This window comes from Macrobrachium nipponense, chromosome 30, assembly GCF_015104395.2.
Source record: "Macrobrachium nipponense isolate FS-2020 chromosome 30, ASM1510439v2, whole genome shotgun sequence".
Lineage (NCBI taxonomy): Eukaryota > Metazoa > Arthropoda > Malacostraca > Decapoda > Palaemonidae > Macrobrachium > Macrobrachium nipponense.
Genome location: NC_087218.1, coordinates 50,359,570 through 50,377,985, shown reverse-complemented (window position 1 = coordinate 50,377,985; position 18,416 = coordinate 50,359,570). Strand labels below are relative to the sequence as shown.

The window sequence follows — 18,416 nt, the reverse complement described above, 5'->3', positions numbered from 1 at the left end:
TATATATATATATATATATATATTCTCACTCTCTACTCTACTTCTAGGAGTGACAACCGCTAGGGTGTCTGTGAATCTTGAAGATTATGAAATAAGGAAGCAAGTATATTTTTAAACTTTCCTCCCAAGAACCCACAGAAAACACAAAGTTCATTATACCAGTTAGGAAAAGGAGGACAACTATAGGAGACAGACAGGTTCTAAGATAATTTAGAGTGTTGTAGTACAGAAGTCTCAGTACCAAACAATGTATTTACTATCTTTTTTCCGAGGAGGAACAAATGTCATTTAACTACGAAGTATAGGTATCTAAAGTTGTCAGTTTTACGGGCAAATCTCCTAAAACTATGACCCCATATGCTAACCCCCATGCTGCTCTTACATCTTGCATCCCTAGGAAGTTCACAGAGATTCTCCTATGAGGACACCACTGAAAGCTTTTTGTGATTTTTAAAGATTTCAAAAAAACCGTGAGAACCTAAGGAGGTTCAGAATCACAAAAGCATTATTTCTAACTTAAAATCTGAAACCAAATTAACATTATGGCTTATTACCCATCCACTTAAAACCTCAGAGACACAAACCTCATTTTCTTTCTAAATTCTAAACCAATAACGAATTTCTAATAAAATCGTCCAATATACAAAAATCACAAAACCAGTGTTCACTATCTCTTACAAGAGCACTCTCTTATACTAATTTCCATTAATAAAATTCTCGTGTATTCAAGTTTACTCGCTTGAGCAAGGCTTGCAACCCTGGATGGAAATTCAGAGAATTTCTCTCAAAACAAGTTACATCTTCCACTGGCTTTCTATCTGAATAAAAAATGAATCACACTCCATTGAATATAACTGAGGATCACAAAGACGTTGTCAAAAATCCTTAATGATGGCACTATAGGAGTCTCCAAACACTTGAGCTCCAAGTGCACTGTAATAGATTATTTTAAAAGTAAAAACACTAAAGATACTTCTTAAATTTCTATCTAACACGAATAGGTAAAGGATACTGCCGGGTAAAATGTACTTTTCATAATGCAAGAACTGTAGTGGCATTAAACCAGTGTGCTGTATACACAGAATACGAGACCTCAAGGCATCACAAATATAAAAATGTGAAACACCCAAGAGAATAGCATTGTGTGTTTATCCATAAACACAACATAATACTCGATAATGATTAGAATACACAATGGAACGTCCTTACAGATTTTACTTGACACAGTCATTCCTGGAAGCACAAAAGTTTCTCATTTAAATGCTGTAGTACTCCGCAAAAATAAGCCCCAGTCAAAGAGACAATGAGAAACATTGAAAGAGTGCTCAGTTTAAAATTATGCTTAGATGTTAGTACTATCACCTAAAAAATTGTCTAGTAGCACCTCAGTAACAAATGTACATAAATGCCACAACTTACCATGGAAGTTCTGGGTCTTGGCACAGGAGGAGTTGCTGATAAGCTGACAGCTCGAGGTAGGTCACCGTAGCTCGCCCTCTGTTATAGGTCAAAGCAATGGATCATGCTGTACTGTACTACCCAAGGCCATTTCTACGTTTCCAAATCAGAGCCGCGTTACTTATACATATACTACTGCAACTCAAAATGGCAGGAAGTGCAGTTGATTGTCAAAGTGAATTTACGTGCCAATTAACATTCACTTATTTTTCCACTAATACACAAATTATCAATTATGAAACTTTGTCATTTATCAATATTGCCCCTTTTTATAAGCACTGTATTCCCTTTTTATATGCACTGACTGTTTCCTTTCAAGGTTTCACTGCCATCAAAGTAAAATCAGCGTTTCAGCATTCCAAGGTACTGTATTACTGATGACATTTCACAAGAAATACATAGTAATATGTTTCGTTTTATGAATAAAGCATTTTATGCAGCATATTGAAATCTAATCAGGGGTAATGCTCTTTATTCAGTATAATAAAATCTAATCGGCCTTTCGTCAGTATACTATTATTGAATTGTGTTATTACATCTCATTCACTTTGGTATCAACAGCACTTCTTTATACACTTTGGTTAGTGGTCATTATATTTGCCCAGCAACATGAAGGGTTTAGTTGTTATTAGAATGAACTGATATCAATGTTAAAATTAGCTGTAGCATTTTAAAGACCAGTTAACACAGGCTGTTAAACATAAGCACTGATACATAGAATTTACTATTCACTGCATCCAATAAAATCTATCTTTTTAAAGCAATGCTTATCAAATTATCAGTCAAAACGTATATGTATACAGGAAAAACAATTCCCTAGTATTTTAAACTAAGAGTAAGGGAAACAACAATTTGAGTTAGACAATATTTGATAAACATGTTTTGTAATTCTCTCTCTCTCTCCACTTCTTCACTATCTTCTATGTATTTTATTTATTTATTTGTAGTACTGTATATATATATATATATATATATATATATATATATATATATATAAATATATATATATATATATATATATATTTATAAATATATATATATCATATATATATATATATATACTATATATATATATATATATATATATATGTATATATATATATATATATATCTATATATATAAATATATATATATATATAGTATACTATATATATATATATATATATCTACATTCTATGCTACTTTATATATCTTATATATATCATAATATACTTAATATAATTAATAGCTATAATTATACTATTATTATATCTACTCTATCTATCTATATCTATAGCTATCTCCGCATCTACTCTATCTATATCCTCATCTCTATCTATACACGTAATCTTTTATATATTATATTAATATAATAATTATATTTATATTATATATATATATATCTATTATATATATATATCTATATATTCTATTTTCTCTATAGAAGAGAGAGAGGAGAGAGAGAGCAGCGAGAGAGAGAGAGAGCGACACGAGACGAGAGCGAGAGAGAGAGAATGGAGAGAGAGAGAAGATAGTAATATATATATAGTTATATATATATATATATTATATTAGATATAATATATATATACACACGTATATTTGATATTAATATAAATACTATAATATATATATATTATATATATATATTATATAGATATATTATAGATACATAATTAATATATAGAGAGAGAGAGAGAGAGAGAGAGAGAGAGATCCAGGAGAGAGGAGAGAGAGAGAAGAGAGAGATAGTATCTATATATATACATTATAGATATACTATACGATAGATATATAATAGAATATATATATAATATCTAGATATATAATATATATAAGGATATAAAATATAATATATATTACCTATAGATCTAAGATTATATATTATATATATATATATAATAGAATATAATTTTTTATGTATATAGTATGTATATATATATAATAAAAATATATAAATACTTAGATAATATATAGATATAGATAATTATATAACAATGTATATACATGTTATACATATGTATATATGTATGTATATATGTATATATATATATATATATATATATATATATATATATATATATATATGTATGTGTATAATATATAGTATATATATATATATATATATATATATGTACATATTAATTTATATTCATAATGTTCTTCCTGCTCCACGAAACCACAATCAATAATCCTCCGTCCTGAATATATATGTTAGTAGTGTGTCGCTGGAAATGGTAGTCAATTTTAGAAGGGGAAATTACCAGACATAAAACTCAGACATGCAACCTTTCCTTCTTAACCCTATACACACTGCCTGTTTCTCCCTCCCTACCATTTTCCAAAGCCACTTTTGTTGAAACTGATCTTGTTAATTTATGTGTATTTATACACTATTTTTATCAAAAGTAACAAACAGAAAACTACTTTTTTTAAAATAAGATTTGAACATTTTTCTTTACGTTCAGCACATATTAAAAAATATCATTGTTTTGCAGCTTTACATAAGTAAAGACTTTCCTGAATTTGAAAGATATTTATGTAACACTAAGGATCATCAATAGTTCAGCTTTACAGCATGCAATTTGGAATACATACTTCCAAGATGAACCAAAAGATGCAGAGTATGTGCATTCAGTTCAAGAGTTCATCTCGGTTTACAGACATCTGAATATTTCTTGGATGCACATTCTGATCAACAATAAAACTCTCAACCTTGACCTGTGGTAACTTCCTTTAAAATATGCATACCAGATAAACCAACATCAAAATGCAGAAACAATTAAAAATCAGAACAAATTACATAAATGTTTCTATCTACGACAAAAGAAAAAAAAAGATTAATTGAAGCAGCAAAACAAAAAACATACGTTTGGCAAAGACTTACCAGAGCCTTGACAGACACAGAAATTTGGCCAATATCTTCTTTGGGCAGCCTAGGACTTGTTGATGACCCAGTGGAGTCACCAAGACGAGTCAGGTCAGAAAAGCTTCTCGTCTGTTTGGCAATGCAATGCACACACACATGCAGGTTATAGATTTCACATGCTCCTCATTATCACACTAAACAGATTTGTTAGCATGGCATATCATGCTAAAGGTATTCAAGTGTATTGTTTAAAATGTGACACACTTCAATAATATTTGCTAATGAAATTCTACATCATTTCCAACAAGCTAAAAATTTCTGTTAAATATAAGCAACATTTTACAAGAGATACTACTTCCAACATCTGGTGAATTTTTGAGGTTATGTGATACCAAAATTATATCTGGGTTTTACATTCTAAAAATCTTGGTTATATCTAGCAACAATAACTTTATAATATACATTAATTTTTTCCCTTATTACCAAGTTAGCATTACTGATGTAACATGCTACAAATCTGTTTCTAAATTAACATAATTTTATTTTTTCTAAATGACAATAAAAAAATGAGTCTTAATATATTGCTTTGCGTTTGGTCACTAATTTTCAATTTGTTTCCAGCAAAAATGACTGTACATATGAATTCCAAATATTGAAAAAATACCTCTGAATTCTCCAAATTCTTACATGTCAGGAAAATTCAGTGAGTTTGGTCTTGTCCTATATTACTGAACTCATAGGAAACAAACACAAGACATTTCCTAACATGAATAGGTAATGAAAAGCTTCATTAAGAACATCTTTGCAAAATTGTTAAATGTAAGTACAGTATAATGCCATTTATGCAAACATCTGAGTCTCACTGCATCTTACTTTGGGTGTGATGAATTTGATGAATTCTATGGTATAAAAAATTTTATTTCTGCAAGATCTTTGAAACTAACTACAAAAAGGTCTGTTTCTTTGTTGTAAGGAGTATTCAGTCAGCTTAGAGTAAGTAATAAAACAAAATATTTAATGCTATAAATAAACAATCAGTAGTGATGATGCTGGTTGTAACTGCATAAATCTGAACTGGACTAGCATGGAAAAAATACAGATGAATGTAAGGAAACCATTCTAATCCTTTACTCTACAGACTATCTGCGGCCCATGGTTTTCTTGCATTCAAATGGTGCTCTTTATAATTAATAAAACAAATTATGGAATTATCAACAAGATGCTGCTTTATGCAATCTTATTTAGCAGTAAGCATTGCTAACTAAACTATAATGTCCTCTTAATCTGATAATTAAGGAAAAAAAATTTCATGCTAAGATGAATGTCACACAATATTTGTTGCAAACATCACCCAGGACTATTTATTTCTACTTCAAGAATGGCTGAAACAGAATCGTAAAAAAAACTTTCACAACTTCAGATTTGTAGCGCGACAGCTATGAGCAGACTTACCAGTGCTTTTACGTTGACAGATGCAAGGGCTGATCGGTCACAGTCTATTGCGGATTGGTTGTTGCTCTCTTGACCAACGTCTCGCAAGTCTGTCATACTCCGGGTCTGATGTGTGGTTAGTTACAGGGTCGTCATTAGTAAATTATTTGTTTTACTCCCAAAACCAAAAAGCCAAAGTAGCATAAATCAAATGAAAATGTAAATGAACCCAGACATATCAAGTTTGTCCCATTCCTTGATTGTAATGTAGTTAGTGCCCTCATTACAAATAACTTTAATCATAACAGATTAGTGTATTGTTAGTGATAAGCAAAATATACCAAAGACAATACATATAACGTCTTACTCACCCTAACTATCTCATAATTTCTTCATTTATCATCATGCTTATTTTCATAACACACCAAAGGAGTGAAAAGTAACTGTAATTTTCCAAAAAAACAAAAAATAATAGAAACTTTATAGTAAAATCTTGATCTAACTGACATTGAGTTTTCAGGTGCAGGCTTTGATGCCCTTAATCTAAGCAGAAGCACAAAAATTCCTACTTCATCTTTTCCCCTCAACAGAAAGTTTTACTCAATCCTGTTCTCATAATTCACTCAACTGTGAGCTCAAACTGCAGGTATACACAAGTTCTCATTCTGGGGAATATGCCACAGTCATCTCTTGCCAGTTAGAGGTAGATTCTACTTCTACATAGAGACTGTAATTCTTGTATATAAAGAAAAATTATTCAATTGCATCAGTTGTAAACCTAATACAAGTTAAAAACATACCCGTTAGCAAATAGCATGCCCCATGTAAGCAAACAGTGAGCTTCCTACTAGCCTGCTCAACTACATTGCAGAAAAGAAAAAATTAAACATCATGAAAAAATTTATCATACATTCAGTACATGCACCCATGTAGTGGACATTCTCAACTGTTACATAACATTACCTCCTTTATTGCCCACAAACATGCATTTTTTCGAATTCAGAGAAATAAAGTTCAAACACCAACCTGCGTTGACAGACAAAGTTTCCAAGAAAAGTAGCCTGATTTAGAGGAACACTTACCAGTCTATAAAGTTTTCCAAGATATACATAAACTGAAATTTTGATACACCACCAAGCTCCAAGGAAAATACCATGGTGGCATCATGAACAGATTTGGATATGTTCCGTGAAAGCAAAATAAACCAAAAAATAAGATTATCCGACATAAGTATTATTTTCCCAAACGCACACAGCGGAAAGGCATCACTTCCTAGGTCTAACAGTTATGGGCAATTCACTACCCATCTTTCTGAATAGCTGTGATATGCAGCTATTCAGATTCCTTTTATCTTTGCATTATATTAGAACAGACAGCCCAACGGTGAAGTGCGAATAAGACCAAACCAGAAGTTTAATTGCAATAACTTACTCTTAGGAATTTGAGCTGCAGACCATTTGAACGTCAGTCCAATACTTTATTCACTTTATTATGGTTAAGTGGATAGAGTTGGCCTGTTTCACATGTCGACAGTTCAACTCCTCAAATACATGTTTATTGCTTTTAAAGTTCATCTGTACTTAGAGGGGCATGTTTCACAATATAGGTTGCACAACTTGCTATAAAGGGGAAAGCTTAGAATGCCCACCTTGGTAAAATGTATAAAAGAAAGATAAATGCACTGCGCATGAATCTAATATAATCCATAAGAAAAATTCAAACATGAAATACACCACAACCTCCCAGAAATAATCAGTTTTCAAATTCCATCTCCAATAAGTCAGAATGCTAATATGGTGAAATACCGAAAATGTAGCACCATCACTTCGATGCATTTAAAGAAAGCCATATGAATAAGGAGAACAATGTTCTATTATGATGTAACTTTCGAAGAATTCTGAAGGCATACTGATAAAAATAGAATGCTGTTTTTATACACACCCTCCATGTAGTGCACTCAAAGAAATTCATTGTACAACACACTAACTTTACATCCATCACGTACATGGTAAAGTTCCCAACAGCTTCTAAAACTAGAACATATGTATTCACAGGAAAAACAAGTTCTATAAGCATCACCAAATTAAATGTGCTTTAAGCTAACTTTCAAGTACAGTACATCTCCATTATGTGTATGAAACTACATTGTCACAATTACCATAACTGATGATCTAAGCAACCACAGATATGTCTCACACAGTATGAGCAAAAATGTACAGGATATTTTGCAAGCTCTTTAAACTAAAGTTCATTTACCATTACTGTACTATAAAACAATGAACCAGCACCTTTTCTCACAATGCACTGAAAGGCTACAGATTTGATACATTGGCCTTATGAAAAGGTACACATGAACAGCTGGGGATTATAAAAGCCTGACTATTTTATGTGACCAAATGTCAATTATTTCTGAACCACAAAAAAGTACTGTCAGAAAATAAATATACTTCATTCTAATTGTGTCAAAAGGACAGGAAGGAATTGCAGGAAGGAGATTGATAAAATCTATATAAAGTGTACCATCAATAACAATGAGAATTATCCAAACGAAAAACCACCTAAAGTCCCTATGGACTGATATCATATCAAGGATTATTTATAATATTCAGTATTTACACTGCAGTATCAAAACTACTGTGTCTAAATACGAAATAGTTTTTCCTCTTACAAGAAGTTGCTTTCAATTATCTCAAGAATTTCCATGTTAATTTAAATCCTGACCAGCACTTTTGCAACTTATTAAACCATAAATCTTTACTAAATATAATGTACCTTTGAAATGTTTGTGTTAAACACTATAAACTAATATATAGAGATGCTACAATGAATTAGAAGCAACTTGCAGGAAATATTCTCTGATAGTCTCCAGTTTTCTCATATATATGGGTATTTCTATATTCATGTACACAAATAAAAATAATTTGTGATATTGTAGATGAAAAACAATTCTCAACTAGAAGTGAGAATATCTTCAATCTTCTTAAGACCTTTTCTACTAATTTCAATCCTTTCATAACTCAGTAAAATGATCTGCAGAGGGCAATCTAACAAGCAGATTGTACAAACCCTGCACCAGCTGTAACTACACTGACATGATAGCTATTACACAGTAGCTATTCAGCACTGCTGACGGGACCTACTAAACAGATTTGATACTTACAAGCTGCCTTATGGAAACTCCCGTTTCAGGAGAAGCTCTGCTGGGTGTGTGAGCACGGATATGTCCTTCTTGAACTGATCGACAATATTCTTCTCTCTGTAGTAAGAAATATGAAGTTTGAAATGACAAACCGATTCAATAAAAAAATATCACAAAAAATACAGAATGTAAAATTTAGACAGAAGAACTAAAATACAACGATATCTGATTAGGTCTTGATTATAAGAGGTAAGAATCCCAGAGCACTTCATTTATTTAGTAGAGAATGTACAGTATTGTATTTCACCTGTCTAAACATCAGAGTAAACACTTCAGATACTTGAAACTTGAAAGTTCCATTCCGTTGAATTTTAAATTGTTTACCTTTCAAACCCCATAACAACATGATCAAGCTATTTCCCATTCTGGTATTCCAAGGAGTAGAAACTTGGATTAACAACACAAAAGTACCCAGATAGGTAGTACTCCCACCAAAACTCTCTTTAAGGCTCTGTGGAACATCTTTCAAACTCACTGGATTTTTATGAAGTACTGACCAAGGAAAATTTTAGCAAACATATGGCTACTAATCAGTATATTTAAGATAGGCAGGATGACACATATGACTGAGGCATAAAATGAAGTCAAGTTACTTCACAGTATATAAGAAATGCTGCACAGAAATGAAAGTGTAACACTCTTAGTTCATTAATTTATTTAATTCTCTAAAAGAGCCTACCATATGTTTAAAAAAAGTAAGAGCTTGGAGTAAATCATCAATCAAGATAACTCAATACAATACGCTGCAGGAAATCATGCAGAAATTATACAGCATATGAAAAATTTGACCAGTACACCATACACAAAAATAAGCTGTAGATCATTCATCATACACTGGAAAAAAGACAAGACCAGTGAAAAAAAGGCTTATATTCTTCACTAGGCATACACCAGTTCGTGCAAATGCATATTTAATACATTAGTATGATGCCAACACCATACAACATAATTAAAACTGACTGTGAACATCATAGAGATAAGGCAGAAACCCTTTGATTTTCAGCAATATTAAAGCTTTTTGATGCAGGAAATCAAAATCCACAACCTTAACACAGTAGTCCTTAACTTCTCATGTGCTTCAAGAGGGTCTGACCTTCTGATAAGGAACAAAGATAAGTAACAAAGACTCCACTAGTGTGACCTACTCTTGAACATTCAAGATATCCCACAGCTAACAGCAGTACTTTTATAACTTCTAGCCTAAAGTAAACTGTAATGTACACACCATTCAGTTAACAAATATCTAAAAAGGCAGTCTAACAAAACACCATCACAATAATGTACCCGAGAATAAAAATGGAATGGAACATAACATTTAGGACAAAGGCCAAGTGCTGGAACCTATAAGGTCATTCAGCACTGAAAGTAAAATTAAAACAATTGTTAGGAGAGGGTCAAAAGTAAGATGGAAGGAAAAGAATATGAACAGAAGTATAGTAAAACGAATGAAAGGGGTTGCAGCCAAGGGCCAAAGAGAAACTGCAAAGAACCTTATGTAATGCCATCAGTGGACAGTGAGAGGTGCACTGATAGCACTAGGCCCCCTATGGGAGTGTATCTTGGAAGTCTGATAAGTTTACTTAGTAAAGCAACAACTCTTGACGCTCTTACCAGCTGATGTAGAGAAATGTTCAATTCCTCCTTTGGTGCAGGGCTGCAACCACCTGGACTACCGCCGCTACTGCTGCTATGCCTGCTGATGGCACTATTGCTTCCTGTCGCCGACGCTTCATACGCTGATTTCTGTATGTAACAAATATTTTAAATGCTGTAGATACTTATTTCATAAACAACTTCAGTATAATACAGGGATGTACCATGTCAGATAGACATAATTATTTTAATCTTCAATGTAACTTGCAGCCTATGTTTCTGTAAATTTAAACCCATGAGTAACATTTGATGGAAATAAAATATTAAAGGTGATACAAAGGTCTAACTATTCTTGTTGCTGCAATACATAAACAAAAATCAACAAAAATCCCATAACTTTGCATTCCTGATTGAGTTTATATTTTAAAAAATACTCAATAAAAAACCATATGGATACATAAAAGAAAGTGATATCCATCCAAATAGTAAAACAATATCTGAAAAATTAACAAACTATCCATAAAACTAAAAATAAGTTACATGCTTCTGCAGTTGGATAAACAAATAGACTGCATACTGTATGCCACAAAAGGGCACAAAGTGTCACTTGTCAATCCACTGAAGTTTCTAATCTGTGCAAGATAAAAATAATGTGAAGATACTAATTTCAAATGCTAATCTTTCACTGTCATCCACTGAAAGGAATTTTGATGCGAGACTGAAGTGCCTTAAATTAAGCCATGTGCCTACCACAGTGTCATACAAATAAAAGTGAAAACTGTAATGAGTAACCAAAGTCTAGAGACAAACCGTCTTTTCCACCAATTACGGCAAGAAGACATCTGTGAAATAAACAGTTAAGAGATAAACACTGGCCATAGGATTTGATATTTTTTGAGGACTAAATTTACTGTGTAGTCATTCTTAGCATCAAGGACTATTTTTCTTTTTATTCCAGACCGATATATGTACAGTACTTTGCCACAGTGCAGTAGTATGAGTTTGGTACAAAGAGTTATTTATATACGGTTCTAAGTGTTCTTTGACACTAACTCTTCTTGTATTACTGCTCTTCTTCAAGTAAGTACTCAGAAGTTCACTGGCAATTGGTTGTATACCAACAATATCACCTCAGCCCCTGACAACCTTCTGATTCCCTTTCTTTATTTGTAAAGAACTAGTACACTGAACCCAGAAAAGGTTTATCCATTCATTACTACTTTCCTGTACAGCACTTATGTAGTAGTAATGTATTCTGGTAATGCTACTAAATTCTGTGTAATGATGTTAATTCAAGTATTAGTACAATTAGATGGATACTTGTTAGGAAAACACCTTAAAGGACATGAGCCTTTTTGGGTTCTGATATTTCTATGAACACCTACCCACTGATTTACAAGTAACTTATTACTGAAATTGTTGTAAGTCAAACACTTCACAACAGTGTATGGGGTAAATACTTCTACACTGAAAAATCCTGCTCAGGTAGTAATCTGACTTAAGCGCAATTTCACAAGACAATATCCAAGTCTTCATGACAATAGTTCTTTAGAATTGTTCCTTATTTTACTTCTTCTCATTTAACAAACAAAAAAAGTGTCAATTATTATAGAAATGACACTACTTTACACACAATAAGTCATTGGTGTATTCCACTTCCCTTTGGCTCACACAACACACCTCTGTGAAAGCAGTGACCTTCAGAGACTGACCAGCTCTTCTCGCATAAAGGCCCACGTGATAGGTGGTCTGTTATCTAGAAACCTCAACAATTCCCATCAGTGGCACGAGACACACCTGATAACATTGATAACAATCATTCACAAGGCTTTGTTGGCATTTTATCAGTTTTAGCACAACATGACATCACTATAGTCTGAGCTCAACATTGTGAAGATTTACAGAAGTGCTTTGTAAGCTGAGTGGCGTATATCTTTAGATTATGTAAATATCTGACAAGTTAGGTACAACTGAAATGTAATCAAAAATGCTTTGTAAGATGAATGGCATATGTCTTTAGAGGTAATCATCTAACAATCTTGGTAAAAAATAAATTAATTACAAGACAAGGATGGTCAAGTGGATGGATCATATATGGGAATGAAAACAAAAATAGCATAGCATACAGCTCTTGATGTGTTCTCCACATAACATACTGTTGTCTGGAAATCTATCGCTGCATATTTTCTATTATCAATTTAAAGCTGACTTTTAATGACGAATGTATCTCAGTGCAATCTCAAAAAGTAATATATTATAATAAAGCGCTAGAACATTTTAAAACTTTTCAATTCTTAATGCTAAAGCAAGTTCATGGCTATTCAATATTTACAGTCAAGCGAGGTCCCATTTTCTCAAGTTTGTGAAGTGCAATTTACACAAAACATTCCGGACACATTTATCACGAGTGCTCAGTCATTAATGTAGTAAGTATCAGTGAAAATTTTTCAATATGTGGTGCCTAATTTTTAGCAATGACAACCATATGATACTGTATTTGACAACCATATGGTACTGTATTTGATGACATAGTGCTTTAACCTCCTTTTATAAAATATCATGACAAACTTGCACAAGTCTACCATAGTTAGGAGTATTGTGATGCTTTTTTTTGTAGTCATTTTCTGCTAATCATCATCACTGTTTTCAATGTCAGATTTTGCCTTTATAGGTTTAAACAGAATATATCCACTGTTTGTCTGAATTCCCATCTGGGTTTCATCTTCACCTATACCTTTTTTCATGATTGTTTTAGGTGTAGGTCTTTAGCTGTGCCATTTTTTCCACAGTATTGCTGGGCCTTCCTGCTACAATTTTCCTTCTATGTACTTCCATATCTACTATCTAGGATACCCTTACCTCTTGTTTCATAGAGTAATACAGGGCTCATACTGTACATGCTCCATATATTTTTGCCATGTTTACTAATGAAATACTTTGTTCACCAGTTGCTTAATAATTTCTTTTTACTTCATACAGGAAATTGCTAATATTTTTTCTCAAACTGCCCTCTCAATACTTGCATCATAGTCAGTATCCCCCCACAACAACAGGAATATTCTACCTCTTCTTCAGTCTATCCTTCCACCAAATAATGGTGCTTCTCCCTTTAATAATCATATCCATAGTGATAACAGTAGGAGCCACATTCGGTAATGATGTGGCTTCTTAAGTATATGCACTGCAAAATAGAGCCAGCCTATAGTAATTAAAGACTGATACATCACTTTAATTTTAAAAGAACATTGCAACTTACATGTATTAGCTGAACTATATACCAGCTAATTTCAAATGATCATACTTTTTAAGTTTTTATTTATTGAATTTGATGAATAAGTATAAGCCAAAGAGCTTTAGAACTCCTCACTTTCTAAATGTGGGGTCCAGCCACACTATTTTCACTTCGTCCTCATGGTATTTTCTTCCAGGCCTGGGTATGATAAGAGTACAAGACTGTCTGTCGCTCTTTCCTTTACATAAAATTCCTGTCTAATGTAGGTGTTCATAAGTTCTTTCTCTTTAATTTTCTTAGCTTTCCTAATGGCCACTGACCTGCTGCTTTCTGTTTTAATATCAGCTACTTTTCATCCCGCTGCCCAATTTACTAGTATTCGTATATATGATGAATTACCCACTTAGTGAGCAGTGTGAAATTGATAACAGTATGCAAGTATACTTAAACACAATAAGTAACACCTCATCTTAACAAACTTTAACTGATAAGACTTCTGTGTTTCTCAGCTACGTTGTTATGATGATTTTTCTTCTTGGCTTCCATTATGATGTGATGCACTGTAAGATAAATCCTTCTTGGAAGTTAACATAAGTTACAGTTTAGATTAGACTTAAACCTGAGTGAAATAACTGGTAGCAAAATAGTCATACTGGTATCAAAATAGTCATATGTAGGCTATACTCTAGGGTCTTTCCTACTTATCAGATTCTGTTATCTATCAGTAGGTCAAAACATGAAGCATCTGATAAGATGAAGTGCTACTGTAAGTACTGTATAGCAATTTGTATTGTTTCTTGCTTAGAAATAAAAACACAATACAGTACTGGGTTTTCACCAAGTCACAGATTATTCTTGACCAAGGAAGAGAGTAACTTAATAGCTTAGATTCAAACAAACCACCACTTAGAAAATATGGAAAATATGTCTTCTTATCTAGGGATCTACAACACTTCTAGGGAGAGAATTTCGGCCATGCAGGGTTGACAAAATATTAATTGGGTCTGGTGTTCATGCTAATATTTTCAAGATAAAATATTCAAGTTATCAAGTAATTACCAGAGAGAGAGAGAGAGAGAGAGAGAATACAAATAAATATTCTGCAGAAGTTTACCAATGATCTCAACGATACAGGTGTAAGGTCGTCAGGCCTACTGGGAGTGGGCGTTCGAGGTGGTGGAGAGGAATAAGTGTCGACCTGCAAAGGTATTTATAGATCTCATTTCAACAGTTGTGTAAACCAGATCTTACTTACATGAAACTGTTACTCATACATTGGTAAACAGGATGATAATGATATGGGGAAATTTCATCGCTAAAAGACTAATAATCAGTAAAGATCTGTAACGAAAACAGTATCCAATTTACTTTATGGTAATCTTTATAAAATCTATAGTTTGCTGAAAATTTACACATATATTCTATTCTACAAAATGAAAGACACAGCTATTATTCACATCCAATTAAATTATAACAGCCAAAGCTGTTAGCTATAACATTTGGTGATGCATAAAGTAGCATCATTTGGTCAGCTTAACAGTAAGTTCAGTATCGTCATTACTAAGCTGTGTCTTCATGAAGTAAAATATAATACTGTACTACAAAGTAATGGGGGCTTCAGTTAACTATTTAACAGGACTACAAATACACGTACGTACTTGTTCAACTACAGTACCACAGGAAAATACTGAATCTTTATATTTTTTGCTTACCACCAGAGTATAATTGCAGATACTTAAAAATATTGAATGATGACTCTCTTTTTTATGTTTTCTTAGCATAGAAGTTTAATTATAATTTAATTATAGCAACAGCATCAAAACCAAAAATTACATCAAGTATGTGGAATAGAACAAGTAACAATTACTACCTCCAGTTATAGTGAGTTTCCTCCAAAGGATTTGCCCAAAAAATTACCCAGTTGTACCCATTTTAATGCCATTTTCAAAATAAAATATGCAATTGACTTCTAAAATACTTAATAAATAACTGGACATGAATGGTGCTCTTTACAAAACTCGGCAATACTGAAGTACACACACAAGAACCCTAATTATCAACACAAAGATACAATCCTACTAAAAAAAGGATAAAGCAAAATTTTTCCCTATATTTTCTTCCTTTTTATTTGAATCTACCTGGGAATGACCACAACTGTGGTTTGCATCACTTAACCTCAACACATAACTCACCAGACTTGTGATATTGATAGTTTTGTTGACCTCAGGTTTGTGGTTTTCTGCAGCTTGGTGCTGATGGAGAACCTTATTCTCCTGCGCTTGGTTCAAGTATGACGATCTCTGTGATTAAGAACAACAAATTAGTCATCTGTACGACTTTGGTTCATCATCTTGTCAAACACCGATGTGCTAATTCCCATATTTAATTGACAGTGAAAGTGTTAATCTATAAAATGGATCAAAGCAGTAAATGAGCACGTGTGAAAGAAAGAAGTTTGAAGATACATCAGGAAAAGGTAAAAAATGAGAAACAGCTGAAATGAAGTCTTTTCACACTGTTCACTACTTAAAGATAATCAAAAAGATATGAAGTGCTGTACAACATATGATTTGATGGTATTACTTACTGACAATCTTTACTTGCAAACTGATAGTAATTATTCATACTCCCATATTACTGAATTTCGAATCCCTTCTGAACATTAAGCTCAAGCTGTTATGTTTGGTAAACGACATGAGCATAACTAATGTCAATACATGTTAAATATGTAGTTCTAAAAACAATTCATTGAAGTATCAGTAAAATCTGATTCAGTCCTAAATTGTAGCTTCATGAGCTTTGATATACCATTAATATTAATTACTATATAAAAACAAAAATATTCTTGGTAAATTACATTCGCATATTTAATAAGTTCCAAACAAGGTATGTATACAGTACGTACATGGTTATAACCATATTAAAAGAAAAGACATACTTTAATTCCAGTATCCAATGTAAATGTAAATGTTAGTTTGAATCAATAAATCCTATTATATTCTAATAATAATATGCAGTAAAAATGAGATACAATACCTACCGTCCACAAAATTCCAAATTTTCATATGAAAGCAAGTTTGACATAAATATACTTTTATTTTATTGAAGATTTGTTTCATCTGGTAGGCTCTACATAATAATAGTTAAAAATATTTAAAATGTATAAAACTCCAATTTGAAAACCTACAAAATAACTGACAGATTGGAAAAATCTCTTTGCATTAGTTGAGGGGTTTCTGAGTGCTTGGGAATTCCTGTTTAAAATGACAACTTGTCATATTGTTAATTAACTTTGATAAACAAACCAGAACAAAATCTCAAAACTTACCAACTGTTTGACACTGACTCCAGCCAGTTCTTCCTCGTCAGTCAGAGGCGTCTGAGAACGGGGGTCCTTCTTGACACCCAGGGTTTCCTTGCGACCAGTGTTGTAGACATCCCTCAGGCTGTGGAATTCTTCCCGGGTTATAAATTCACTCTCGCTGTGGGATTCTGCTTCGCTAGCGTGTTGCTTGCTGCGGATGATCCTCTCCTGTTTTTTCTCGGTATTTTGGCGGTTTGCGAGGACCCCATTCGTAAGGGCGTGTCCGTTGAAAAGGGGAGGTGTCGGGGCTGGGTCCTCTTCTTCACTATCTCCGTCGGTGGAGCTTCCACCCTAGAGGAACATGAAATATCTTAATAGAGTGAGCCCAGATTTCTCAGTAATTTTATTTTTAAATAAAAATGCAGTGCCAACTGCACTTGCTGTTTACAAACTCACAAATTCTTGATTCGAAAACCATAGCTATTCTCTCTCTACTAAAGAATTCAGGTTTACCAAAGATAGCAAAATGAGCATATAACAAACTTAAAGATGTTGGAGTAATGCAACATAACAGATATATTGTACATACACTTTACTCTGAGGAAATGACCAATATAATACTTTCATGTCACAAATTGCATTTTATCGAAATTCCTTTCCTGATTTGTACTGTGGTCTCTACTCATATCTCATCACTGCAAATTTGGATCTAGTCCTATTCTTAAACTATATGGGGCATTATAAGAATACAAATCATTAATGATAATGTCTAAGGGTAAAATTAAATACAGGAATAAGAAAGAATAAAAAAAAACACACACACACACTTAATATTTGTAGACACAGTTAGGAACACCACTCTAAATGATACACTAAACTTGGTTATTGAAAACACATGCATGTGTTCACAACAATAAGAACAAAAATATCATACACATTTCATATCAGTAAAATAATCTACTTCAAAGGTCTGGAAATTCATTTCTTCTTCGATAATAATAAAAGAATCCCATAAGGAGGCATTGTTCTATCCATTGTTTATTACAATATGGTAAAGGGAAAGTTGGAAGGTACTGTAAGTGATTCAGCAATACATGAACTGATTGCAGTACAGATAAGAAACACAAAAGGTACCACAAGGTGATAGTAACGACTTCAAAAGTGTAAATTTGAATACTTTACTGCTGCACTTTCTAAAATACATGAAATTTCCAAACCTTGGTTAATACACTCGACTGTATGAACAACTGAGCACATATTATTAGTTAACCGTCGAAAACTTGAAATGAGGCAAACATAAATTCTTACTCACTCGCTGCTGTATGGATTCTTCAATTTGCTTAACACCTA

General features: G+C 32.8%; 1 protein-coding gene across 1 annotated transcript in view; it reads right to left on the bottom strand.

Moving 5' to 3' along the window:
• LOC135202144 (uncharacterized) overlaps positions 1-18,416 on the bottom strand; it is a 187,951-nt gene that overhangs the window by 98,370 nt on the left and 71,165 nt on the right. The window contains 8 exon segments of the mRNA XM_064231395.1: positions 1,420-1,497; positions 4,326-4,436; positions 5,760-5,864; positions 8,899-8,994; positions 10,549-10,680; positions 14,877-14,960; positions 15,955-16,062; positions 17,091-17,417. Coding sequence (XP_064087465.1) covers positions 1,420-1,497; positions 4,326-4,436; positions 5,760-5,864; positions 8,899-8,994; positions 10,549-10,680; positions 14,877-14,960; positions 15,955-16,062; positions 17,091-17,417 — 1,041 coding nt within the window.